Raw genomic sequence first — 25382 nt, 5'->3', positions numbered from 1 at the left:
CATCTTGCACTTCATTATTGCTCATATACACTCTATATTGAAGTGAAGGCACATTGAACCTGTAAAATTAGACATGCTAATGTAATTTTCCAAGTATGTTTGAGCTTTATGTGATGGTGTATAAACCACCCACAATGTTGATATTGTGTAAGTTGATATATTGTAAGTGATCTGAAATACTATATATTAGGTTCTTAATTCCCTTATAATTCTTCTCAAGATCTGGAAATGAATCCTCTTGTTAAACCCTCTTTTAAATTATGCCAAGGTCTTGAGAGTGAAAGATGTAAAGTGTACAATGGAATAAGTTGCAATTTCAATACACAGGATGTAGGAGAAAGAAGCAAGACATCCATTGATATATTTAGAATTTAGATAGTCCAAAGGTAGAAAGTTCAAAAGATAAACAACAATAGTAGTATTGGTAAAATAGAGAAATACAAGAATATTATGGACATAATAACCCTTGCATTTGATATAGCAAGTACGTTGAGAATATTCCAGAGTCCATAACAATATTTCTATCTAGTATAGTGACTTTATATTTTTTGGCAAATTCAGGAGCGAATTTGTGCGCAATAAACAGCCATGTGGTGAATGAATAGTTTTAACTGAAAGATTGTCAGCCAGGTTTATATCAAAAGCAAGAATTATTATTATTATTTGGTTGCGATTAGGTTTAGTAGGTAAATTTGGACTTTATTATAACGGATTGAGAGTTGTTGAGGAGAAATATGTAGTGTTGGCTTAATTTAACAGAGATCCTGGTGCATGTTGCAGACAGAAATATTAATTTACTACTGAAACAGAGGCAAATCCGTCCCTGGGTGGCACAGTGCTGTAAACCTCCTGTGCCACTCACTCAGAAGGTTAATTTGGAATTAAATGTTTCCCTTCTGTTCCTGCTGCTGGTGCAACCATCTGCCATCTTTGAAGAAAAGTCTATGTTTTCTACATTATGTTCCTTGGCATTTCTGATGAAATAACAATAATCATCTCTAAGGGTCGTCTTCACTTTATACTGAGAAATTGCTCCTTGGATTGAAATCTCCTTATACGCAAGGGTCTAGTTTCATTATTGGCTGATTATAGATGGTAGAACCTTAGTAATAAGACTATAATTTAATTGGCATTCCAGATGACACTCATAAACCATTCAAGCTTTGTTATCACAGTTTATGACATTGTTTTAATCTCTTGATCAAGTTACAACCTCGTTGGTGACTCCCAACTGAGTATAATTGTAAATATCACTTAAACTATTGGTATTGCAGATCATGTAGTTTGTAAAGCTGTTTTACTTGTACTGCTATGCTGACAAAATCTCACTCAGAACTGGGGTGGGGTGGGGGGTTTCAATTATTTGAGCTGTTCCATATCAAATAAAATAATAAATAAACGAAGCTCAGAAGTTACCAATTAAAAGCACGAACACATTGATAGGTGTACAGTATCGATCAGTATCAGTAGCAAGTGATCGCTACAGTCAAAATGATCTAAGTGTTGCCCAACCAGGATCTTTGTTGGATGGTGCAATGAGACCAGACTCTCTCCTTCCCGAGCCCCTATGATAGGGGAGCAAGGAGACTTCACGTAACAAAAGGGAGGGATACAGCTGAAATTTCAATCTCTGAATTGAGGACCTTCCATTTACAGGCATTTTGTGGAGTCCTGTAGCTCAGACGTTAGAGCGCTCGCCTCACAAGCAAGAAGACCCAGGTTTGATTCCCAGACAGGGCAAAACTTTGGACAAGTTTCCTTACTCCATGCCTCTGTTTGCCTAGCAGTAAGTAGGACCCCAGTTGTTAGTTGATAGGTGGATTGCTTTTCTGGGAATAATAATTCCTTCAAAAGAAATGATAATATTAATAAATTGGTCACTTCAATCCATGACTGTGTGTGGGACACTGCTGTGTGCAATTGGCTGCCACGTTCCACCCACAAAATATACAGTCAATTCACTTTACAGTGTATCCGGTGAAGCGCTTTGAGACATTTCGAAGACATAATAAAGCGCTATATCAAATACAAGGATTATTTATATTGTATTATATCAGTAAACTGCAATGTCACCAGAATTCAATCTATAGTAAATAATATCAGCCAGATTTCTTGTTGATTGGACTGATCTACTGTAATCCTACCCTACATAGTAAAACTCCAGCACTATACCAACGAACACTCTGGGGAACCCAAGCTCTTGCAAACCTCTGTCTAACGCTCATCAGAAATAGAGAAGCAAGGTGTATCCATCCAGAGCCGTTCCGGACACAGGAAAGTTTCCATCCATAGATGGTACACATACATAGACATAGCTGATTTCTAGGTCATTAATGCTCCGGGACCCTACCCCGCGTGAAGGGCGCTATATAAATGCAAGTTGTGGTGGTTGTTGTTGTAATAAGTCGCCATCAATGGTTTGGATACTTTTAAGTATGGAGATAGGTTTTCACTAGTATCAGACATCCGGTTGACCAGAAAAACATTGAGCGAAGGACATACTTGATGTCCACCATGAGAATATTCTAAGAATACGTCAGCTTCCTAGCAATGCAGTGGGAGTATTTTCCTGCACTTTGCATAAATTTTCAAAACTTTGGCAATTTGTTGTTTTTCCTCCATTGTTCCCAAGCCCAGCTTGGGTGCCCAACCAGCAGTGTCAAGTGCTTTGGGAGGTCCTCTCAATGTGAAAGCTCTTATATAAATGTAAGTTTGTGTTGTATTGAATCTATTGAGATTTTCACACCAATTGTTCATTTTAAATGTATTGGACCGCCAACACCAAAAGTTATATAATACACTCACTTTGATTAGTTAATGCAAGTGTCATGGGATTTTCTGTCAGTGATCATACTAAACATCTTTTACAATTTTGTTCATTTGGTTGAGCAGTGTAAAAACTGGGGAAGATCCTTTAGTTCAAAGCCCTGTCAGAACAAATTAAAACAGTACTTTAATCCATGTCTTTATGTAGCTTGCTGCAGAAAATGCCAATGGGGTGCTCTGAGGGTTAAATTAAATACATGTCCTCTTAGATATTACAGGAAAAGGCTGACTTTGACTAATTCATTGTCTAATGATATAAAGTCTGTTCACAATTTATTCACCTCTTCCTTCTACCTTTGGAAGCAGAATCTGTATTGTGTCGGATCGTTCCCAAGAGGAGAAAGGAATGTGCCCAATGACCACACCTCTGCTCATTGTGGTTCATACACTGAAAGGCACCAGCTGTCATTGACAGAAAAACATGTCTCCCATCAAACTGAGTCCTCTATTTAAAGTTTCACAGCCAAATTTTAGATTTCCAACAGCACAAGGAAGAGATTCAATTTCAAGTGGCTTCCTTTGCTTTAAGAAGAAAAAGCTGAGAAGCCGACAGAAAATTTGATTTTGATCCTGACTTTCCTTACATTTCATCACTGCCTCACTATCAGGGCATCAAAATTCATTTTAATAATCATTTGAGAATTGACTGCTTGCAGCAACCCCCTGAGAGCTCACTCATCTTAAATAAATCCTGGCAAACTAACGTAACGCAAAGAATGGAAGTGTGAAAACTGTTGATTTTATGTAGTGGTGACTTTATTGTCTTTATGTAGTTCACCACATGCAGCTTTCAGTAGGACTAGTTGCAGCTTGCGCTCAGCACTGCTGTAATTAAATTGTCACAAAGTGCCACATGAGTGGTACCAGAGAATGCAGTGCTTAATTCTGTCATAAGTGAATGAGTAGTTTATTTCTTTATCTGACCAATTCACCTTGTAACAAAATTATAATAATCCTTACATTCAAAACAGCATCTGCTTTGCAGTTCATTTCTGTCATGTGAAGTGATCTATCTATCTGGAGGCACACAGGACAGCCATTTTTCATCCAAAAGAAGCCCCAAAAAGAGCCATGAAGTGAATAGTTAATGTATCTGGTGGATTGACTCCCAAGCTTCTGTTTCAAAACGATTTCTGCTCAATGGGATGTCATTCACTTATAAGCAGTGCAGTGAAATATTATCAAAATATTGATTTTGGTCAAATCGTTGGATTGTTTTCTCATTTTCTCACTTCTTTCCTCAAAGGTCCCCTTCTTGGTGAGACTAAACAGTGAGAGAAAAACAGAATTTGATTTAGATGGCAATCTGAACACTGTCTGAATTGAGCCGGTATTCTGGTTTTAATCACACCAAGATGACGCTCTCTGTGATCAGGAGCAGTACTGAGGAGACATCCTCAGGTGGGACAATTGTACCGAGTTATAGTGGGGAATGAGAAGCAGAAACGAGTGATTCTATGAAAAGGCCACATTGAGGGTAATCAAGGTGGTTATTTCCATAGGTATTGTTTACAAATGGCTCAAAATAAGCGTCATTCCATGGTAATGATCATATCCAATCTGAAATGAATCACAATAAATTTCACTCCTAGGATTGATTCTGTGATGCAAGCCTCAGTGAATCTTTGGTGAAACATATACTGCTGCAATGGCCCACTGGCCACTCCTACATTTCGTGAATTTTTGTGCTGATTAATGGTAAGGTCATCAGCATAGGGTGATTCCTCAGATATTCCTGGAACAGAAGTAGTTGAACTGCAAGCAAAGTAAAGCTCCGTCTACTCTGTCTCAACTTTGGAACAACCCTGTGGAAGCATGAATGCTCATTTCTTATGGATCCACCCCTGTGGTTTCTCTCAGTGACCCCTCCGTTAATTAGTCCTGAATTATGGCTGACTTTATACTGTGCCTTTGGCTCCCACTCACTAATGTTCCTCATTATCAGAATACGCTCACAGCCAGCAGAGAGAGGAGACTTTCTTGCAGCGCAGGTCTGAAGGAATTCAATCTAGGAGCCAGAGGTGAAAGAACAGCATCACAAGACTGGCTCGGATGAAGAAAGCCCTTTGGCCTATCTGATTGCATCCTTCCAGAATGCCCACCAACAGTAATATGTTCAACATTTGCACTGTCCAGTTGCTCTAAATGGATTTTCAAGATGGCAGTGAACTTTTTGCCGACAAAAACAGTCACTTCACTTGGCAGTAATTACTTGTGAAGCATTTTGATATATTTCAATGTGATGAGGCAACAAAAACAACAGCAAGATGTCATTTATAGAGCGCCTTTCACGTCAGGAGGATGTCCCAAGACGCTGGACAGTTGGGTCGGGACCCGAGCAGGGGGGAAATGGTCAGGGTGAGGGGAGGGAAGGTAGGGAGCAAGGAGGGGGTAGAGAGTCGAGAGGCAATACAAAAGGTGTGCTAATATCTGTGGACAATCTACAACAAAATCTAATTTGCAACATTAGCAGAAGGGATGAGAAGCACTTGTTTGAGCCATCTTGGTTGGCATGAATGGGCAGGTGGCCCGGTGGGGATCAGTGATTTCCAGAAGGTACTAAAATACAAACAGTTCCGTGGGGACATGGTCGTGGGAGATGGCTGTTGTTCACCAGTCTTTTTTCCGCTTCCCACAGCAAATATCACAGATTAGAAGCCATTTACAATGGTTCTCATTCAGAGGAGTAGCTAGAGGAGAACTTTCAATGGAAATACTCTCCAGCTAAAAATATTCAAGGCACTCTCGTTCTCACACAGGTCCTGTTTAATACTATCCTCACTGCCAGCTGCCAGTTTGACTGTAGGAGTGGGTATGGAATTGAGATGCTGAGCTGCCTGACAGGGATCAGTTACAAGTGTGTAATCCTGAAGAACCATAGAACAATATAAATTTACAGCACAGAAGAAGAACATTCAATCCATCATGTCTGTGCCGGTTCTCTCAAGAGCAATCCTTTCAGTTCCATTTACCTGCCCTTTCCCCATACTGCTGTAGCTGACTATTTTTAAGGTGTCTGTTTAGTTCTCTCTTGAAAGCCAATATAGATTTTGCCTCAACCACCGCAAGGCATTCTGTATGCAGTTTGTACTGATCATTTACAAAACCTGGACAATCTGGGACCTGGAATTCTTTTTCAAAATACAGTACAGTCCTGTTATAATGTGACGCATTTAATCCTGAATTTAATTATAACACGGTTGCACTATGGAGCCCATTCATTTTAAATGAACACTGGCTGACTTTTCACACTAAACTGGTTGACTTCCAGGTCATTAGGCCACTAATATCACTTCCTTTTTTGTGCACACAAAATAAACAAGCTATTTTACTTTTAGCATGGGAACCAGGTAGCACATAGGCAGTGAATTGGCTGGACACAGTCAAACCCATTATATGGTGGCTCAGTGTATGAATGTTATACACCTCTAAACGTACCTCTTTGACCTCTTTCGATCATTGTTTCCCCTTCCTCACCCCACTCAGCTCCCATCCTGAGCTCTGCTGCCCAACCAGAATTGTCAAGGGTTTTGGGACATCCTCTCAAAGTGAAAGATGCTATGTAAGTGTAAGTTGTATTGCATTTATGGATCCTGAACACTGTGTTAGAATGGGTACCACTGAGATTTTCTATGATTTCGCCTCTACATATGAGACTGACTCATGACTTTATTATGTATGAGTTGAATAGTTTTCCTCACTTCCCAATGCAAATTAAAATCTTACTCCCATTCCATTCTTCAGTCCTTCCTCTATCTATTTCTGTACAAAACCACTTCCTCCTCACAAACCTCTTATCCCCTTTTTAATGTAAAGTAGGGCTTCTTAGGTGAATAGCCACATCAATAGCCCCTGAATAAATTATGATCATATTTTAGTATTTGATTTCTTCAAAAGGACACTGGATGATTCACCATGTCTTTTCTCTGGGGCTCATTATTTTAAGAACTGGTCTCATTTGAATTGCTACCAACTCTCATTTGTTTGATTGGCTGAAAGTAAAGCATTGGAGAAAGAGAAAGATCAGAGCGGTAATCATCAAACAACTGACTGTTAATTGTTTAAAAGAGAGATGGACAGATATGTGGGTAATAGAAGTATCAAGGGATATGATGAGCTTAGGAGAATCTTTTCACACTGAGTGTTATAGGGACGTGGAATGCTCTGCCAAGTAAGATATTAGAGGCAAGTGTCCATTGTAGGTTTCAAGAAGGAAATAACAACAATAATCCTTACATTTGATATGGCGCTGTGTGTTTTGCGGGTGAAATGCAGCAGCCAGTTTGCATACAGCAATGTTTCACAGACAGCCATGGAGTGAGTGATCAATTTTATTTGGGGGATTATTTGTCTGTACACTGGGAGGAACTCTCTTCTCGTTTCAAATAGTGCCATGGGATCTTTAACATCCGCCTGAATGGGCAGACGGCACCTCGGTTTAACATCTCATCTGAAGGACGGCACCTCCAACAATGCAATATCCTTCCCACCCCCAGCACTGCATTGGAGTGTCAGCTTGGACTTTGTGATTCCAAGTCTTGACATGGGGCTTGAACCCACAACCTTTTGACTCAGAAGCAAGAGTGCTACCACTGCGGCGGGCTGGCTGACAAAAGCTTTTTGAAAGACAAAGGCTTGAAGGGATATGGTTAAAAACCCAACGCTTGTGTTAAAAAGTAATCAGCTGCCCCTTAGTCCACCACCATTCACAAAGTCCAACTAATTCAAAACGTCACTGCTTGTATCCTCACCTTCACCAATCTCCTCACTCCCATCACCCCGGTGCTTGTCATGCTCCACTAGATCCCTCTGACAGAATAGATCAATTTCAAGATCCTCACACTCACCTACAAATCGCTCCATGCTCTGGCGCCTTCCTATCTCTCTGACCTGTTCAGACACCACTCCGCAACCCGACCTTTTCACGCCCCGATCACTGGAACTCCATGCCTCAATTCCTCTGTCCTGTCGCTTCTTTGTCCATATTCAGATCACACTGAAGACTTTCCACTATTCTTTCTCACTAGCTCAGCATCAAACTATCCATCGTTAAGTGCCCCAAGCTCTACCCTGCATGAAGAGCGCTATACAAATGCAAATTGTTGTTTTTATTGAATCCTAAACCCTAAGTTGGGCATTTGTGTCAGTTCTCGGATAGGTTATTAAATTCAGTCACTCACACAACATTACGTGATGCAGGAATTTCCATCTTCTTATCCATTGACCCATCACAGAGTGGCTTCGCAGAATTGATCCCAGTGCTGGAACTTAGTCCCTTGATCCAGAATCAGTTGTGTGGTTGTGAGAACTCTTTAAAATGAGAGTCAAATGGGCATTAAATCATGAACAGAATTCTCATTGTTAAAGAAGGCGTTCTGCCGTGGTCCAGTTTTATTTCTGGTCTGTTTTGTTCATTGATGTTATTGGCTGATTTGGGTTCGGTTCTGACTTATTTCTGTTTTGCTTAATTTTTGTTCAGTTCAGTTTTTTTTCTACTTTCTTCTGTTCTGCTCTGTTTTTGTTTTGACCTGGATTTGCAGATGCCACTGAAGACAACAGTGAAGGTATTGCATTTTCTTTAACTGCTGTTGTAGTCTTCATGGGTTCACTGGTGTCCTGTGTTTGTGGATGAACCCGATCCTTAATCCATCGTATCTGCAAACCCCTGGGTGCAGCAATCTACATGAGATTACAAGCAGGATCAGAAATCGTATGACTAATCTCCCCTGCTGTTTTGCTCTCAAAATTTTCACAAAGAACAACCTGAGTGGAGTGACAGAATCTAGTCCTGCTCTCCTAACAGGCATCATCATCACCACTGGTGGATAGTAAGAGACAAGAGGAAAGGTTAGCAAAACCATCGTCCTTGGCAATAGCCTCAAAGGTCTGGTATAAACTGGCACTGAAGTGGGTTGCTCCAGTTTATTTTTATAAATGGATTCTTTTAATACCCACCAGCACAACTCTAGGGTTAATAATGGTGTTCTTAAATCATGTCATGGGCAGGTCTGATAAATGGTGATTTCCATTGCAACTCAAATCGTGTCACATCGACTCAGGGGAGCTCCACTCTGTCACAACCTACTTTCAGAGTGGAATTGCTACAAGTATTCTGGCTTCTGGGAGGGGTCCTTCCACGGATTCCTTATTAAAAAATTCCTTATCAAGGAATCTGATGAGAAATGGCTGTACATTAGACCACACTGTGTGCAGAAGAGGGTATAGTACTTTTCGAATACATACACTGCAAATCTGCACTACTGAGAAGCCAAATCTTTTAGTCTAAAAGCTGCGGAACTGAAAGAATGGAACCAACTCAGCAATCTTACTGAGCTCCCTGAAAAAAGCAAGACACCTCTTTCCATAACAGGGAATTCTATATTATCTATTCCTATTCAAGAATACAATCCTATCCAGTATTTTCCTATATCATAATAATAATAATTCTTGTATTTAATACAATGCATTATCACATTGTTGAGACGTCTCAAAGCGCTTCACAGAATATACTGCAAAGTGGATTGACTGTATATTTTGTGGGTGAAATTTTCCTATCCAGTATTCCTATCCAATATTCTATCCAGTATTCATTATAGGTTAGTCACGCAGTTAGGGAACACAAGGGGAATCCTTAAAACATCATTGTGTCAATAGAAACTACAGCCTTGTGGTTTATGTGCATTAACTGTTAAAGGATAGAACTTATAAATAAATTAAAATTCAAGTTTTGTCCACTGTCCCTTCTTGAATTTCTGTAATTGTTGCTGCATGTGGCCAATTCCAGGTCTGATGGTTGTGCCTGAGAGATGAAACTGCTTATCCTGTGAGCTATCCACAGCCATTGTACCTTCACATTCATCAAAATGAAGGATCACCTTCATGTTTAGCAAACTATCAGTACCATTCATAATGTGATCACCTTCCTCTCTACACAGCTAAACTTGCAGCCACCTCAACCTCTCCACTACTGCTCAACATTGTGAAGCTTTTAATAACTATAATAATAATCCTTGCATTTTGCATAGTCATTTTCCATGTCAGGAGGACTTCTCAAGAAAGTGCTTCACAAGATTTACTGCAGTGTGTACTGACAATTATCAAAGGAAACACAGCAGCTAATTTGCACATAGCAATGTCTCACAAATAGCCATGAAGTGAGTGACCAATTTTATTTGGGGGATTGTTGGCTAGGACATCAGGAGAAACTCCCTTCTCATTTACAACAGTGCCATGAAATCTTAATGTTCACCTGAACAGGAAGATGGGACCTCGGTTTAACATCTCATCTGAAAGATGGCACCTCCAACAATGCAGCACTCCTACAGCACTGTATTAGAGTGCCTGCTTGTGTGTTCAAAGTCCCGATATGGGGCTTGAACCTGCAATCTTCTGACTCAGAGGTGAGAGTGCTACCTACTGAGCCAGGCTGATACCTGATATGAAGTCACTTGACGCTAACTGAGCTTTTCTGTTTTCACAGCCAGACCCCGGTGACAGAGATTTTGCAATCCGTCCATTCCTGGAACACTGTGAGAATACCAACATGTCCATTTGGCTAGGCATCGTCTATGCCTACAAAGGCCTTCTTATGGTAAGAATTGTGCGTTATGTTTTAAAAAATGTTTTTGGATGAATCGCATCGATTATTTCTCATTTCTTCTGATATTGTGACACAAAGTTGAATTACACAGAGTAACAGAGGTTATCAAACAACCTGAAGTGGTGCAAGTGAAATTACCATCTCATACAACATGATGTTGAAGCTGCTCGTGTCTGGAGTTATGAAGAACTGAGATATCATCAGGTCTCTCACAGCTATATGATATCAAGTGACTCACCTGAGCATTTGAGAGTTGGTCAATTCCCAAGTATCCTCTACCTAACCCTTCTTTAGTGTAAAGGAATGGCTGTGTGTTACCTTTATTTGATGAAAGGTACAGCAGGGATGAGCTGCAAGAGCAGTTGTTTTGCTATTTTAATAATAATCCTTATAATCCTTACATTTGATATAGCACCTTATCGTGTCATTGAGACGTCTCAAAGCGCTGCGCAGAATATAGTGTAAAGTAGATTGACTGTATATTTTGTGGGCGAAACACGGCAGTGTCTCACAAATAGTTGTGGATTGAATGACCAATTTTTTTTAAGGTGTTATTACCCCCAGAAAGCTATCTGCCAATTGACTAACAACTACTTACTGCTAGGTCACCAGAGGCGGGTGGAGTAAGAAAACTTGCCTAAGGTTTCGCCCCACCTGGGAATCGAATCAGAGTCCTCTCACTTGCGAAACAAGTGCTCTAACCACTACGCTACCAGACTACACAGTTTAATTGAAAGATTTTGGAAGTTGATTCTCCTGAAATTATCTGCATCCAAACTTTGGGAAGAAAATTCAGCCCAAAAGGGAAATGGCCATCTAATTGCATGACCGCTCTGTCTCTCCCCACTTGCTTGGATCATATGCCTGATATTTGTTGATGGAAGATACCTACTGACAAGATATGTTAAGTGAAAGGACCCATCTATAATCATCATTGGTTTCTCAAGATTACTGCACAAAATCACAAGAGAAATTCTGATGAAGAAAAACCTTCAACTATTTGATCACATCCATCCAGAATGCACGCTACCTTCTTCTCATTACAAAATCATGCTATTTGTGAAATATGTGCAGTGTCTTTAACATCCTTCATGCTACTTTGTTCCAGCTGTTAATTATCACACTGTAAGGAAAAATACTTTCTGGTGTCTGCCCTAAAATTGCTCTTGAACAACCCTGGATCTGTAACCTGGAGTGTCTGAAAGTATTCTTGTGGATTTACGTTCACTGTCCCATTTGGCTTCTTGCATATTTGTAAAATTACCTCTGCGATATCTCTTTTCAAGACTGAAGGGAGGAAATTCATTCTCCACAAACACTTATTTTATATGTGTTTGTGAGTATACACGAATATATGATCATATTTTTGATGTTGAAACTGATAAAGATGGTCCCTCAAATCAAGTAAAACAATAGCCTAAAAAAGTCCCTCATCCATAGCATACCAACAACAACAACTTGCATTTATATAGTGCCCTTCACACGGGGTAGTGTCCTGGAACGCTTGACAGTGGCAGAGTCTGACAACGAGCCAGGAGGAGAGAGAGGAGGGAGGTGACCATAAGCATGATCAAAAAGGAAGGTGTTTAGGCAGGATTTGAAGTTGGGGAGTGAGGGGGCCATCGTCTTACATATTACTTAAAAGACTCACAAGATCACAAGATTGGTTTGGATGAAGTGAACCTTTAAGCCTATCTGATCTCATCCTTCCAGAATACCATCCCTCCCATCCTCCCATCATTGCATCAAGTTGCTTTTTAAATGAATTTGATGTCCTGGCTTTAACCATCCTTCCTGGTAACCAGTTGCAGTCATAATCAGCCCTCTGAGTAAAGAAAAACCTGTCATAAAATTGTCCTTTGCAAGTACAAACCTCTGTCCTCTTGTTCTATGGCCTTGGCGCATCCCAAAGTTTTGTTCTAAGTTTACTTTTTCAATTTACAATTTTATACTCCTCTATGAAGTCCCTTCTGAATCACCTTCTCTCAAGCCTGAAGAGGCTTAGCATGTCTAACCATTGCACATAACTCATTCCTCATTCCTCTACCTCATTGCTCTCCTCTGCACTGCCTCCAGAGCCTGGGCAGCTCCCTTATGTTGAAATGACCAGAACAGCATGCAGTGCTCTAGCTGAGGCATGACCAGGGCACTCTATGGCTTGTCTGGGCATCTAAACATAATATGATATTTGGGAATCTAAATTCAACTGATTTAGCATCAAGCCCAGCATCCTGTTTGCATGGTTTATTGTTGCCTCACACTATTTTAACATGGTAAGTGATGAGTCAACTGGATCACTTTCAGCTTACCCTTGGCAACTTCTATATCATCCATGTTGCACCCTACATGTACTACCTTGCATTTAACAGTATTAAACTTCATTTCCCAGCCCATGTGCATACCCTATCAAGTTCCCACAAAATATGTAGTCAATTCACTTTATAGTATATCCTATGAAGCGCTTTGAGATGTCTTGAAGACGTGATAAGGTGCTATATCAAATGCAAGGATTGTTATATATTATAAACTCCCTGTTGGACCTTTGCTGTCTCCATCGATTCCACGGTTCTCTCCAACTTTGTGCCATCTGCAAATGTAACTACCTTTCATTGAATCTGCAAATCCAGGTCATCAATATATTCAAGAAATAGGGGGAGTCCCAGTACAGATGTCTGTCAGCCTGGCTCATTTGGTAGCATGCCAGGATTTGGATTTTTTATAGTCTCAACTGACACTGCAGTGCTGGGGGTGTGCTGCATTGTTTGAGGTGCTGTTCTTTGGATGAGACATTAAACCAAAGCCTTGAGTGTGCCTGTCCAGGTAGATGTTAAAAAACGTTTGGCACGATTCAAAAAAAGAAAGTTTCTCCTGGCATCCTGCCAACGATCCCAATAATCCCCCAAATAAAATTGACTTCATGGCTGGTTTGTGAGGCACAAATTAGCTGCTGCTTTTTCCCACAAAACACACAGTCGTTACACTTTACAATGTATCCTGTGAAGCACTTTGGCACATCTTCCAAACACGGAAGGCACTGTATTAGATGTAAGTATTATTATCATGATTATCACCATTATTATTATATTATTATAGAGTCCTGTAGCTCAGTGGCTAGAACACTCGCCTCGCAAGCGAGAGACCTGGGTTCTATTCCCGGCAGGGCGAAACAGCAGGGCAAGTTTCCTTACTTACTTACTCCTTACTCCACATTTCACTACATTAAATGTCATTATAGTCGTGACAACAGCATTGGTGTTAATAATGCATAACAAAGGGGTGGGGGGAAATTACAACAAAATAGGCAGACCAGAGAGAGAAAAGGTATGTCTGGGACCCAGATGATGTGGTACTGGTCACAGAAGAGGGGGAGGGAGAAGGTGAGCTGTTATGGTCTGAAATTGTTGAAATCAGTATGGAGGCCAGAGGGCTGTAAGGTCCCTAGCAGGTAGATGAGGTGCTCCTTCTCGAGCTTGCGCTGTGGTTCATTGGAACAGCGTAGGAGACCATGGATGGAGAGGTCAAAGTGAGATGCTCACGATGTGGTCTCCTTTACATTGGGGAGACGAAATGCAGATTGGGTGACCGATTTGCTGAACATCTCTGATCTGTCCGCAAGCACAACCCTGAGCTTCAGTGTGAGGGACGCTATATAAATGCACATTGTTGTTGTTTATATCTGTGATTGTCCCAGAAATACTAAAAAACAGTAGTTGCATTTAACTGTTCACCTTGACCAGGGATTTCTGGCTTTGCTGTAGGGAACAAGGCCTGGTGATGTCCAGAACAGATTTAATGTGACATCTTGATATTTTACCAAGTATTCTAATCCTCACAGCTCGCCCTCCCAAACAGACAGTTTGTTTAACCTGGTTTCTCAGTTGCCTGCTGTTCAGTGCTATGTGGTTGGGTCATTCGTGTATCGGATCATACTGTGCTGATATGTTTGCCCACTCTTGCCTGGTGTGTCTTAACAGGTTTACTTTGTGAAGTGTTCGTGTCTCCATCCTGGAATTTTGTTGAATGATGAGCCTCTGTTCTTCCTGTATCCTTACTCGATACATCCCTGAACAGAATGAAAGAATTTACATTACTTTATCCGGTTGAAACACCACAAAGCAAGTTATTACCATCAACTATAATGACCATAAGGCAGCTATTTTCACCAGAAATGTCCCGCAAACAGCCATAAGATAGATGGCCAATTAATCTGAAGGATTGTTGGCCAGACACTGGGAGACTTTTATCGTTTTTAATATTATCATGGAATTGTTAACATCCATCTGAAGAACAAGTAGAAGTGGTCTATTATCTTCTAAAAGTAGCACCTCTGACAGAAACTGAAAGTGTTGACCCTTTGCTCTCAAAATAGTTGATCTATCTATGACGTGTCTGTAATACCTTCAGTTTAATATTCTAATGGAAAAATTGAGTCAAGGCTCCTGAATAAAACAAAAATAGTTGTGTATAAACTTATAAGCGATGGCTTCAGGGCTCCAATTTCTAGCACATCAACTAGTGTAAATGTAACTCGATCTTCTCGACTGTCAAGAGAATTTGTCTGGTGACTTGTCTGGAACATTTTAATTGGAAAATTATAGTAAAGTTGCAACCAGGTCAGAGCACATGGCAGCAAATTTGCTATGTAATAATAATAATGATCCTTACATTTAATATAGAACCTTTCACATCAGGAGAATATGACAAAGCGCTTCATAGAATATAGCAACATATTCTGAAGAGATTATATAGTGCTCTTCACACAGTGTAACGGCTTAGAAGTTTGAGTGTCAGTGGAGTGTCTGAGAAGTCAAATGTGGTAGCTAATTTGCATATAGCAATGTCCAACAAATAGCCATCAAGTGAATGACCAATTTTATCTGGGGAATAGTTGGTCAGGTCACCAGGAGAAACTGCTTTCTGTTTTTAAATAGTGGCAAGGAATCATTAAAGTCCACCTGAATAGGCAGACAAGATATTGGTTTAACATGCCATCTGAAGGATAGCACATCCAACAGTGCAGCACACTCCTAACATTGCATCGGCGTGTCATCATAGATTATCTGATGCCAAGTTCTGAACCATCTATTTTAAACTCTCTGGAGCTATTTTCTGGTCGTATTTTCTGCTGGTCCATAAACGTACAGGCTTTGATGCAAGACGGAGAAATTCTGTTATATCACTTACCCCTTTCCCACCTGCATGTGTTCTTTATTTTAAGAACAAAATTAAATAATTTCTGTTTTGTGGTTTCTTTCAGTTATTTGGATGTTTCCTCGCTTGGGAGACTCGGAATGTCAGCATCCCTGCGCTGAATGACAGCAAGTACATTGGGATGAGTGTTTATAATGTGGGAATCATGTGCATTATAGGAGCTGCAGTTTCTTTCCTTACACGGGACCAGCCGAATGTCCAGTTCTGTATTGTGGCTCTGGTCATCATTTTCTGCAGTACCATCACTCTCTGCCTGGTCTTTGTGCCAAAGGTAAGAGAAAATGCTTCTGTTCATCTCAATCTCAACCTCATAAAGAGAAGTCCTACCTAATCAGAGAAGTATATTAGTTAAAGGAACATTCTGGGCTATATTTTCCAATTTCAATGAACATCATTCACTGGTTATGTCAAGCAGTTTGACAAGCCCCCCCCCATATATATTTTCCTAGGTTAATAACATCAATGAAATTAATTTGTAAATTACTTTCTGTGCAGCTCGTATCTGCAGGCTGTTCTACTGCAGAGTCCATCTCACTCAAATTATCTTCTTTAAAATAACTGTTTGGTGGCACATCAGCTGTTTGCATTTGCAAAAGTAGATTTCAATGTTCAACTTGTTCAACCCTTCAGGCAGATGGGTATATCACATGATGATTAATAGAACAAATGAACCTTGTTGTTCCGTGTTTGTCGGGGAAAATCCCATTATGAAACATAATGAAACATTTACTAGTGGTAAGGAGTTCATAGCCTTGAAGACCCGAGAAAGAATGAATTAGAGTCAGAGGCAGTATAAGGAATTTTGACTCCCAACACAGTGAGGATGCAAGGAGGAAGTAGAGAATGTAGCATGTTGTATTTAAGCTTGGGAGAAATAAATGAAAATTAAGAGCAGCAGTGACCATAATAATATGAGCTCTGACATTTCAACAACAACTTACATTTGTATGGCACCCTTCATGCAGGATAGCTTCTGAGAGCACTGTACATTGCTGGTGTTGGACACTGAGCAAGGGAGAGGGGAGTGGAAAGATACCATATTCAGGGTTGAAGACATAGGTCGTCAGGTGTGATTTAAAGATGCACAAAAGGGGGTCATTGTGGAGAGACTGAGGCAGGGATTTCCTGAGATTAACAGAGTAGTGGCTGTAGCCAGTGATGGTGACATGAGGGCAAGGGGGCTGCTCAGCAGGCCTGTGTTAGCTCAGCAGTTTAGCTGACTTAAAGGGATGGGTAGAGGAGTCGGGTCAGAAAGGTAGGCTGTTCACACTCTGCCTCAAGTCTAAAAAGATTGCTTGTACTTTGCAAAAAACAGTCCTCTTTCAAACCTTCCTCAACAGCTGATTACACTAAGAACAAACCCAGATGCAGCCACTCAGAACCGAAGACTGCAATTCACACAGAATCAGAAAAAAGAAGATTCAAAGACATCAACCTCGGTAACAAGTGTGAACCAGGCAAATACATCTCGATTTGAGGGACTTCAAACCGATAACCATCGTCTGCGGATGAAGATCACAGAGGTATTTATTTTGTGTTCAACCATTTTTGCTAACTATTTTCTTTGTTTCTCCCATTTTCTCATTAGAAACTGTTAGAACTAAAACCAGCTGTGGTCTGGAGAATTCCAGTTTGTGAGTTTATGGACTTCAGCAAGAAGGATCTCAATCGGAAATCAATGCTGAATTTCTGGGGCTTTTTTTTAACTAGACATTGACAATAATTTAAAAATACACAGTCAATCCACTTTACAGTATATCCTTTGAAGTGATTTGAGATGTCTTCACGACATGATAAGGCGCTATATCAAATGCAAGGATTATTATTATTTATTATAATTTGGTCACTGAATCCATGACTGTTTGTGGGACACTGCTATGTGCAATTGGCTGCCGCATTTCGCCACAAAATATACAATCAGTTCACTTTACAGTATATTCTGTGAAGTGCTTTGAGAAGTTTCGAAGATGTGATAAGGCGTGACATCAAATGCAAGGATTATTATTATTATTAAGAAGAATGAAAGAGGAGGTCAGAGAAAATGTCTTCACAACCAATAAGCAAGATTTGGAAAAAGAATGCCCAGCATTAAAATTTATTTTTAAACATACAATCTACACATAACAATAATGCTTACAGTTAATTTTGCTCCTTATCACATTGTCAAAACATTGCAAAGTACGTCACAGGATGCTATCTAAAGTGTAGTAACTGCATATATGTAGGCAAATGCCACAGACAATTTGTGCACAGCATTATCTCACAAACAGCAATGAAGTGCCTGTACAGGAAGACTAGACCTCAGTTTAGCATCTATCCACCGATACAGTGCTCCTCCATCACTGCTTTGGAGTGTCAGCCTGAACTGTGAATTCAAGGTCCTATCAAGGGGTTTGAACCCACCATCTTATGACTCAGCTCCCTACTGAGCCAGGCTGAAACCACAATAACATGATGAATGTTAATGGCAAGAAAGTGAAGAGAGACTTTGCTTCAAGGGCAAGGTTTATTTCCTTCCTGCTGATTGATTGCCAGTGATTTCAAATCAGTCCTAGTACACTTTGTTTGCTGGTGATGTCCAATGAACAGGATGTTTAATCTCAACCAGGCAATGCAATTATCTAGCTCAACTGCAGCACAAAACATGATGAGAGTAGAGCACTGAATCTTTGAATCATTCTGAAGAACAGAAAAATTCCAAGTTTTGGACCTGGTATAATTTGCAGTCGTGTTCCTTAAAGACATCAGACACTTGGCAATTCTCTTTGCTTTACTAGATCATATCGGTTCCTCACACAAACACATAGGATTACTGCAATTGAAATTAAGCTGTACTCATTCAGACTGTAATGTCTCCCTTTACAGCTTGACAAAGAGCTTGAAGAGGTTACAATGCAGCTACAAGATACACCGGAAAAGAGCCAGTACATTAAACAAAACCACATGCAGGAGCTCAACAACATCCTGAGTACACGCAATTTCACAGATGGAAAAGGTACGAGCATCTGTCTATATTGTCCTGGGAAAATTCAAGCACATTTGAAAGCAGAAGCAGTCAATAGGCATCTGTGACGTACAAATAATTTTTGATGTGTAGCCATATTTTGCTGGTCATTTAAATTATGATTGCCCCAAACTACAACAGTTTATCTCTTTGTTCTGATGCTGCTCAAAATGCTCTTGGCTGCAGTTAGCATTCCAATTTTCAACTGGCATGTACGTCTCTGGATGCATTATCCTAAAGATTAGTACCAGTTTGGACATCGGGTTTATTTTCCCCATGGCTGCATTCTCTTATTGGCAACACTCTGACATTCATGGAGACACAAATAGAACATGAAATCCCAAAGAAGGTCTGAAGCAATAACAAGGCCCAATAGGTTTGATTTTTTTTCTGGGTATGTGATTTCTATAGCGTAAACATCAAGAAGATAATCAAATTGAGGTTTGTTGCAAGAGAAGGTTACCAGCCAACTCACAAACCTGAGATAAAGGAAGAAGCAGGCAAAATATTCAATCAACACTGGACACAGTGACAGTGGATTTTATTGATGTAACTTGCAGGGCATTCCTTTGTTTTATTTCACACCATGAGAATGGCCATCTAGGAAACCAAGCGATGTATCTAATACTTTTAATATGGCAAATATCTATCAATTTATTCATAGAATCATAGAATCATACAGTACAAAAAGAGGCCATTCGGCCCATAGAGTCTGTGCCGGCTCTTTGAAAAGAGCAATGTATTGTCAATCCCACTCCCCAGCCGTTTCCCCATAACCCTGCAAACCCGTCCTCCTCAAATACCTGTCCATCGCGTTTTTAAAAGTAGTTATCGAATCTGTCTCGACCACCCTTTCAGGCAATGAATTCCAAATTTGAACAGCTCGCTGCGTGAAAAAGTTTCTTCTCACCGCCCCTCTGCTTCTTTTAGAGACTATTTTGAATCTGTGACCTCAAGTCACCGACACACCCACCAGTGGAAACAGTTTTTCCCTTTCTAGCCTATCAAATCCCCTCATGATTTTGAAGACCTCTATTAGGTCTCCTCGTAACCTTCTCTGCTCCAATGAGAATAATCCCAGCCTCACTAGCCTTTCCTTATAATCAAGGTCCCTCATTCCTGGTACCATCCTCGTAACAACAACAACACCAACAACAAGATTTCATTTATAGAGCGCCTTTCACATCGGGAGGACGTCCCAAGGCGCTGGACAGTTGGGTCAGGACCCGAGCAGGGGGGAAATGGTCAGGGTGAGGGGAGGGAAGGGAGGGAGCGAGGAGGGGTAGAGAGTCGAGAGGGGAGCTGAAGGCACGGTCAAAGAGAAAGGTCTTGAGACCAGCCTTGAAGGAGGAAAAGGAGAAAGCGGCGAAGGCACTGGGGAATAGAGTTCCAGAGCCTCGGGGCTGAGAGGCTGAAGGCCCGGCCACCGATGGTAGGGCGGTTGGGGTGGGGGATGTGGAGCAGACCGGAGCCAGAGGAACGGAGGGTATTTCTCCACATTGAAATTCATCTGCCATGTGTCTGCCCATTTTACCATTCTGTCTATGTCTTCCTGCAGTTGGCTACTATCCTTCTCACTGTTTACTACCCTACCTAACTTTGTGTCATCCGCAAACTTGGAAATGGTACTTGCTATACCCAAGTCCAGATCATTTATGTATATTAAGAAGAGCAGTGCTCCTAATACCAATCCCTGGGGTATGCCATTGTACACTTCCCTCCAGTCAGAAAAGCCATTGTTCACCACAACTCTCTGCTTTCTGTCTCCCAGCCCGTTCTGGATCCATGCTGCCACTGTCCCTTTGATACCATGGGCTTCTATCTTTCTTACAAGTCTTTCAATTGGCACTTTGTCAAATGCCTTTTGAAAGTCCATATATACTACATCAACTGCACTACCTTTATCCACCCTCTCCGTTACCTCATCGAAAAATTCTATTAGATTTGTTAGACAAGATTTGCTTTTAACAAATCTGTGCTGGCTGTCCCTAATTAACCCATATTCTTCTAAGTGAAGATTTATTCTGTCCCGGATTATAGTCTCCAGGAGTTTCCCCACTACTGATGTTAGGCTGACTGGCCTGTAGTTCCTAGGGTTGTCCTTCTGTCCCTTTTTGTACAGGGGAGTCATATTGGCCACTCTCCAGTCCTCTAGCACCACCCCTGTGTCCAACGAAGATTGAAAAATTGTAGCCAAAGCCTCCGCTATTTGTACCCGTGCCTCCCATAGTAAACTTGGTTGCATCCTGTCCGGACCGGGCAGCTTATCTACCTTCAGCGCAGTCAACCTTTTCAGTACTTCCTCTCTGTTTATACTTATCCTATCCATTTCCTCTACCCTCTCCTCCGATACTGCGGCATTTGGTGCATCCACTTCTTTTGTGAAGACAGATGCGAAGTACTCATTCAGTACGTCAGTCTCTGCCTCCACAATAAGATATCTCCCTTGGTCCTTAATTGGCCACACCCTACCTTTGACTAACCTTTTTTTCTTGATATGTTTGTAAAATATTTTAGAATTCCCTTTAATGTTACTCGCTAACCTTTTTTCATATAATCTTTCTGCCCCTCTATTTCCTTTTTCAAACCTTTTCTGCACTTCCTATATTTTATTTGGTTGTCTCCTGTGTCTTGGGTTTGACATTTGTCATACATATTGATGAACATTGCTAGACTTTTGCTGGCCACTTTAATCATTGGAATATTTAATCCTTAATGCTGGTCAGCCATCCGGAAGGAGTCAGGAATATCATAACAAGAAATAATAACTAAATAAAAGAGAAGTCATATCACCGACATCATCAACCTATCCCATATCACCGACATCATCAACCTATCCCTCTCCTCTGGCTCTGTCCCCATTCCCTTAAAAACTGCCACCATCACGCCCACCCTGAAAAAACCCTCCCTTGATGCGTCGCAGCTATCAAGCTACCGGCCCATCTCCAACCTCCCCTTTCTCTCCAAGGTCCTGGAAAGAGTTGTCGCCTCCCAACTGCGCTCTTTCCTTTCCACCCATTCTCTTTTCGAACCCCTTCAGTCAGGTTTCCGTGCTGCCCATAGCACAGAAACTGCCCTGGTCAAGGTCACCAATGATATCCTGACCATCTGTGACCAGGGCTCCCTCTGCCTCCTCGTCCTCCTCGACCTATCGGCAGCATTCGATACGGTCGACCACGCTATCCTACTCCACCGCTTGTCCTCCCACCTCAACCTTCAAGGCACTGTCCTTGAGTGGTTTAGGTCGTACCTTTCTCACCGTCTTCACTTTGTCTCGACGAATGGCTTCTCCTCCACCCCCCGTACTGTCTCATGTGGTGTCCCTCAGGGCTCTGTCCTCGGTCCCCTCCTCTTCACCCTCTATATGCTCCCCCTTGGTGACATCATCCGCAGACATGGAGTTAACTTCCACATGTATGCGGATGATACCCAACTCTACCTTTCCTCCTCTACTCTCAACTCCACGACCACCGATGTCCTGACAGCTGCCTGTCCGACATCGAGTCCTGGACGAGAGACAACTTTCTTCAGCTCAACGTGCGAAAAACCGAGGCCCTCCTGATTGGCTCACGTCAGCGCCTCCGCACCTCAGGCGCCGACACCATCAGCATCCAAGGCTGCACTCTCCACCTCTCAAAGCCAGTCAGGAACCTCGGCGTTTTGTTCGACCCTGAGCTGTCCTTTCTCCCTCACATCCGCACCACAACTGGCACCGCCTTCCATCACCTCCGGAACATCGCCAGACTACGGCATTACCTCACCCCTCACGCTGCTGAAACCCTGGTTCACGCCTTTGTCACCTCAAGGCTGGACTATGGGAACTCTCTCCTCGCCGGCCTTCCCGCCACCTCCCTCCACAAGCTGCAGGTCATTCAGAACTCTGCAGCTCGTGTACTGTCCCGCACCAGGCTTCGGGACCACATCACTCCCACCCTCGCTCGCCTCCACTGGCTCCCCATCCCCCAGAGGATTGATTTCAAGATCCTCATCCTCACCTACAAGGCCATTCACGGCCTCGCTCCCTCCTACCTCTCCGACCTACTATCCCCCTACCTACCTGCCCGTACCCTCCGTTCCTCTGGCTCCGGTCTGCTCCACGTCCCCCGCCCCAACCGCCCTACCATCGGTGGTCGGGCCTTCAGCCTCTCAGCCCCGAGGCTCTGGAACTCTATCCCCCAGTGCCTTCGCCTTGCTTCCTCCCTCTCCTCCTTCAAGGCCGGTCTCAAAACCTTTCTCTTTGACCGAGCCTTCAGCTCCCCTCTCGACTCTCTTCCCCTTCTCGCTCCCTCCCTCCCCTCACCCTGACCATTTCCCACCTCCTCGCTCCCTCCCTTCCCTCCCCTCACCCTGACCATTCCCCCCCCCCTCGCTCCCTCCCTTCCCTCCCCTCACCCTGACCATTTCCCCCCTGCTCGGGTCATGACCCAACTGTGCAGCGCCTTGGGACGTCCTCCTGACGTGAAAGGCGCTTTATAAATGGAATCTTGTTGTTGTTGTTGTATTTATTCACCGTTTTTTTTCCAGACATTAGTTTAACATCTTATCCGAAAGATTTATGTGCCATACAACTTAGTCAATTCTTACAGCATTTCAAAAATGTCTCAATCTACATTTCTCCAGTGAGAAGATGCTCATGTATGTAGCACAGCACAGCTTATCATTTGATTCTCAAAATTGTTATTCACCTTTCAATTTCTTCCAATACATTAATAACCATTTACAGGGTCAGGAAGCAGGGAATCAGTATTAGATTAGTTAGTTTCAGTGGAAGTGCTAACACCATGGGCTGCTTGACCTCTTCCTAAGCTGTAAAAGCTATAATTCTTTGAAGTAAGTTTTACAATTCTACAACCTGGCTTGCTAAAGGGATACAATAATCTGGTTTGACTTGTGATCAAGTGCTTTCGAGGTAGATCGCAGCATTTGATTTATCTTTGGTGACAACGGCCTTGTACTGTCTCCCCACTTTCAGTGTATTCTCACAATCACACCACATCGGTGCTTAAAATGTGATATTTGCAAAACTAATTTGCACAATGTGACCCCTGCCTGTAACCAGAGGCACAACCTGCCAACCTGCAGGAACTCCGCGCCAGAAACAGCTCACATTGGAACAGAGCTCCTGTGGGTCAGTGGAGCACAGACTCAAATATTTACTACTTGGAGATGCTGTTTATGAATAACCCATTCTCAACTGCTTTCCACCTTCTACTGTATTCATGTTTCATTTTTCCTGTGCTGTATTCTTCCAGGTGAAACATTATCTGCCATTCCTTGGTCCACTGGTTTAATTTGTTCAGATGCCTTTGAGTCTCATTAGCATTGATTTCCTGCCTCGAAAGCCTGTCATGACTCCACATCATTTATGCACAATAAAAGTTCCAGACATCCATGCCCTTGTGAACTCCACTCACTTGTTATCCAGGCACAGACTTATCTATTCATCATCTACTTCTGCTTCCTATTGTCATTAATTCCATATCACATCATCATCTGTAGAGGCCTTGTGTGTGGAACCTTGTCATTTGCCCTCTAAAAGTCCAGGCATATTAACTCCAGTGAACGCCTTACGTCATATGGTCTCTGCACCAAGCTGATATCTTATTGACTGCTTCTTAAAGTAATACCGATAATGTGCCTATAAAGTACCATTGTCTTTCCTACTGATGTTACACCAGCTACTTTAACAATTACTCAAATCACATTTAGTTTGCAGTTTATAAAACTGTAGAGTAATATGTTAACATCAAAAGTGAACAATCAAGTGACCTCAGTGTCGAGGTCTGTACAGGTGTGTGTATGTGGAGGGGGAGAGGGCTTGTACAGGTGTATGTATGTGGGGGGAGAGGGCTTGTACAGAAGGTGGGGGGGTGGTAAAGGGTTTGGATAAATGAACTAAATTTTGGTTGATTGCTAAGTGGATTATAATCATGGAATCGTAGAAATTTACAGACAGAAGGAGGCATACCTGGAGTCCTATAGCTCAGTGGTTAGAGCACTCACTTCGCAAGCAAGAGACCTGGGTTCCATTCCCGGACAGGATGAAATGTTAGGCAAGTTTCTTTACTCCACCTGCCTCTATTTACCTAGCATAAGTAGGAACCCGGTTGTTAGTCAATTGGCAGATGGATCTCTTTTCTGGGGAGAATAAATCCTTCAAAAAAAATAATAATAAATTGGTCACTTCAATCCATGACTGTTTGTGGGAAGTGCTGTGCGCTATTGGCTGCCACGTTTTGCCCACAAAATACACAGTCAATTCACTTTACAGTATATTTTGTGAAGCACTTTGAGACGTTTTGAAGATGTGATAAGGCGCAAGGATTATATTATTATTATTATTATTATTATTATTATTATTATAATGGTTTGGTCACAGATTCCACGACTGTTTGTGGGACACTGCTGTGTGCAATTGGCTGCTGTGATTCACCAGCAAAATATACAGTCAATTCACTTTACAGTATGTTCTGTGAAGCGCTTTGAGACGTCTATGGCAATAAATCAAATGCAAGGGTTAATATTATTACTTGCCCCATTATTGCCAAAACCATTTCATAAAATTGTTTTCATCTTCCTAATTTTTTCTAACATGAGCCACGGAAACATGATAGGATTAGATTACATTCGGCCTCACTCCTCTCACTTTCAGCTGAGCTGGAGAAAGCAGGAGAGTAAACTGCGAGGAGCTCAGACTTAGAGGACATGCTGAGAGGAGTAAAGATTGAGGGTACAGGAAGG

At 41.8% G+C, this 25382-nt stretch overlaps 1 protein-coding gene across 1 annotated transcript in view; it reads left to right on the top strand.

The window, feature by feature from the left end:
• gabbr2 (gamma-aminobutyric acid (GABA) B receptor, 2) overlaps positions 1–25382 on the top strand; it is a 473571-nt gene that overhangs the window by 426148 nt on the left and 22041 nt on the right. The window contains exons 14-17 of the mRNA XM_007905328.2: positions 10307–10417; positions 15684–15908; positions 16978–17160; positions 18503–18632. Of these exons, the coding sequence (XP_007903519.1) occupies positions 10307–10417; positions 15684–15908; positions 16978–17160; positions 18503–18632 (649 nt within the window). The remainder of the gene's footprint in view (positions 1–10306; positions 10418–15683; positions 15909–16977; positions 17161–18502; positions 18633–25382) is intronic.

This window comes from Callorhinchus milii, unplaced genomic scaffold (genome assembly GCF_018977255.1).
Source record: "Callorhinchus milii isolate IMCB2004 unplaced genomic scaffold, IMCB_Cmil_1.0 Scaffold2, whole genome shotgun sequence".
NCBI lineage: Eukaryota > Metazoa > Chordata > Chondrichthyes > Chimaeriformes > Callorhinchidae > Callorhinchus > Callorhinchus milii.
The sequence above is the reverse complement of the archived record's forward strand: the minus strand, read 5'-3'. Positions and strand labels throughout refer to the sequence as shown.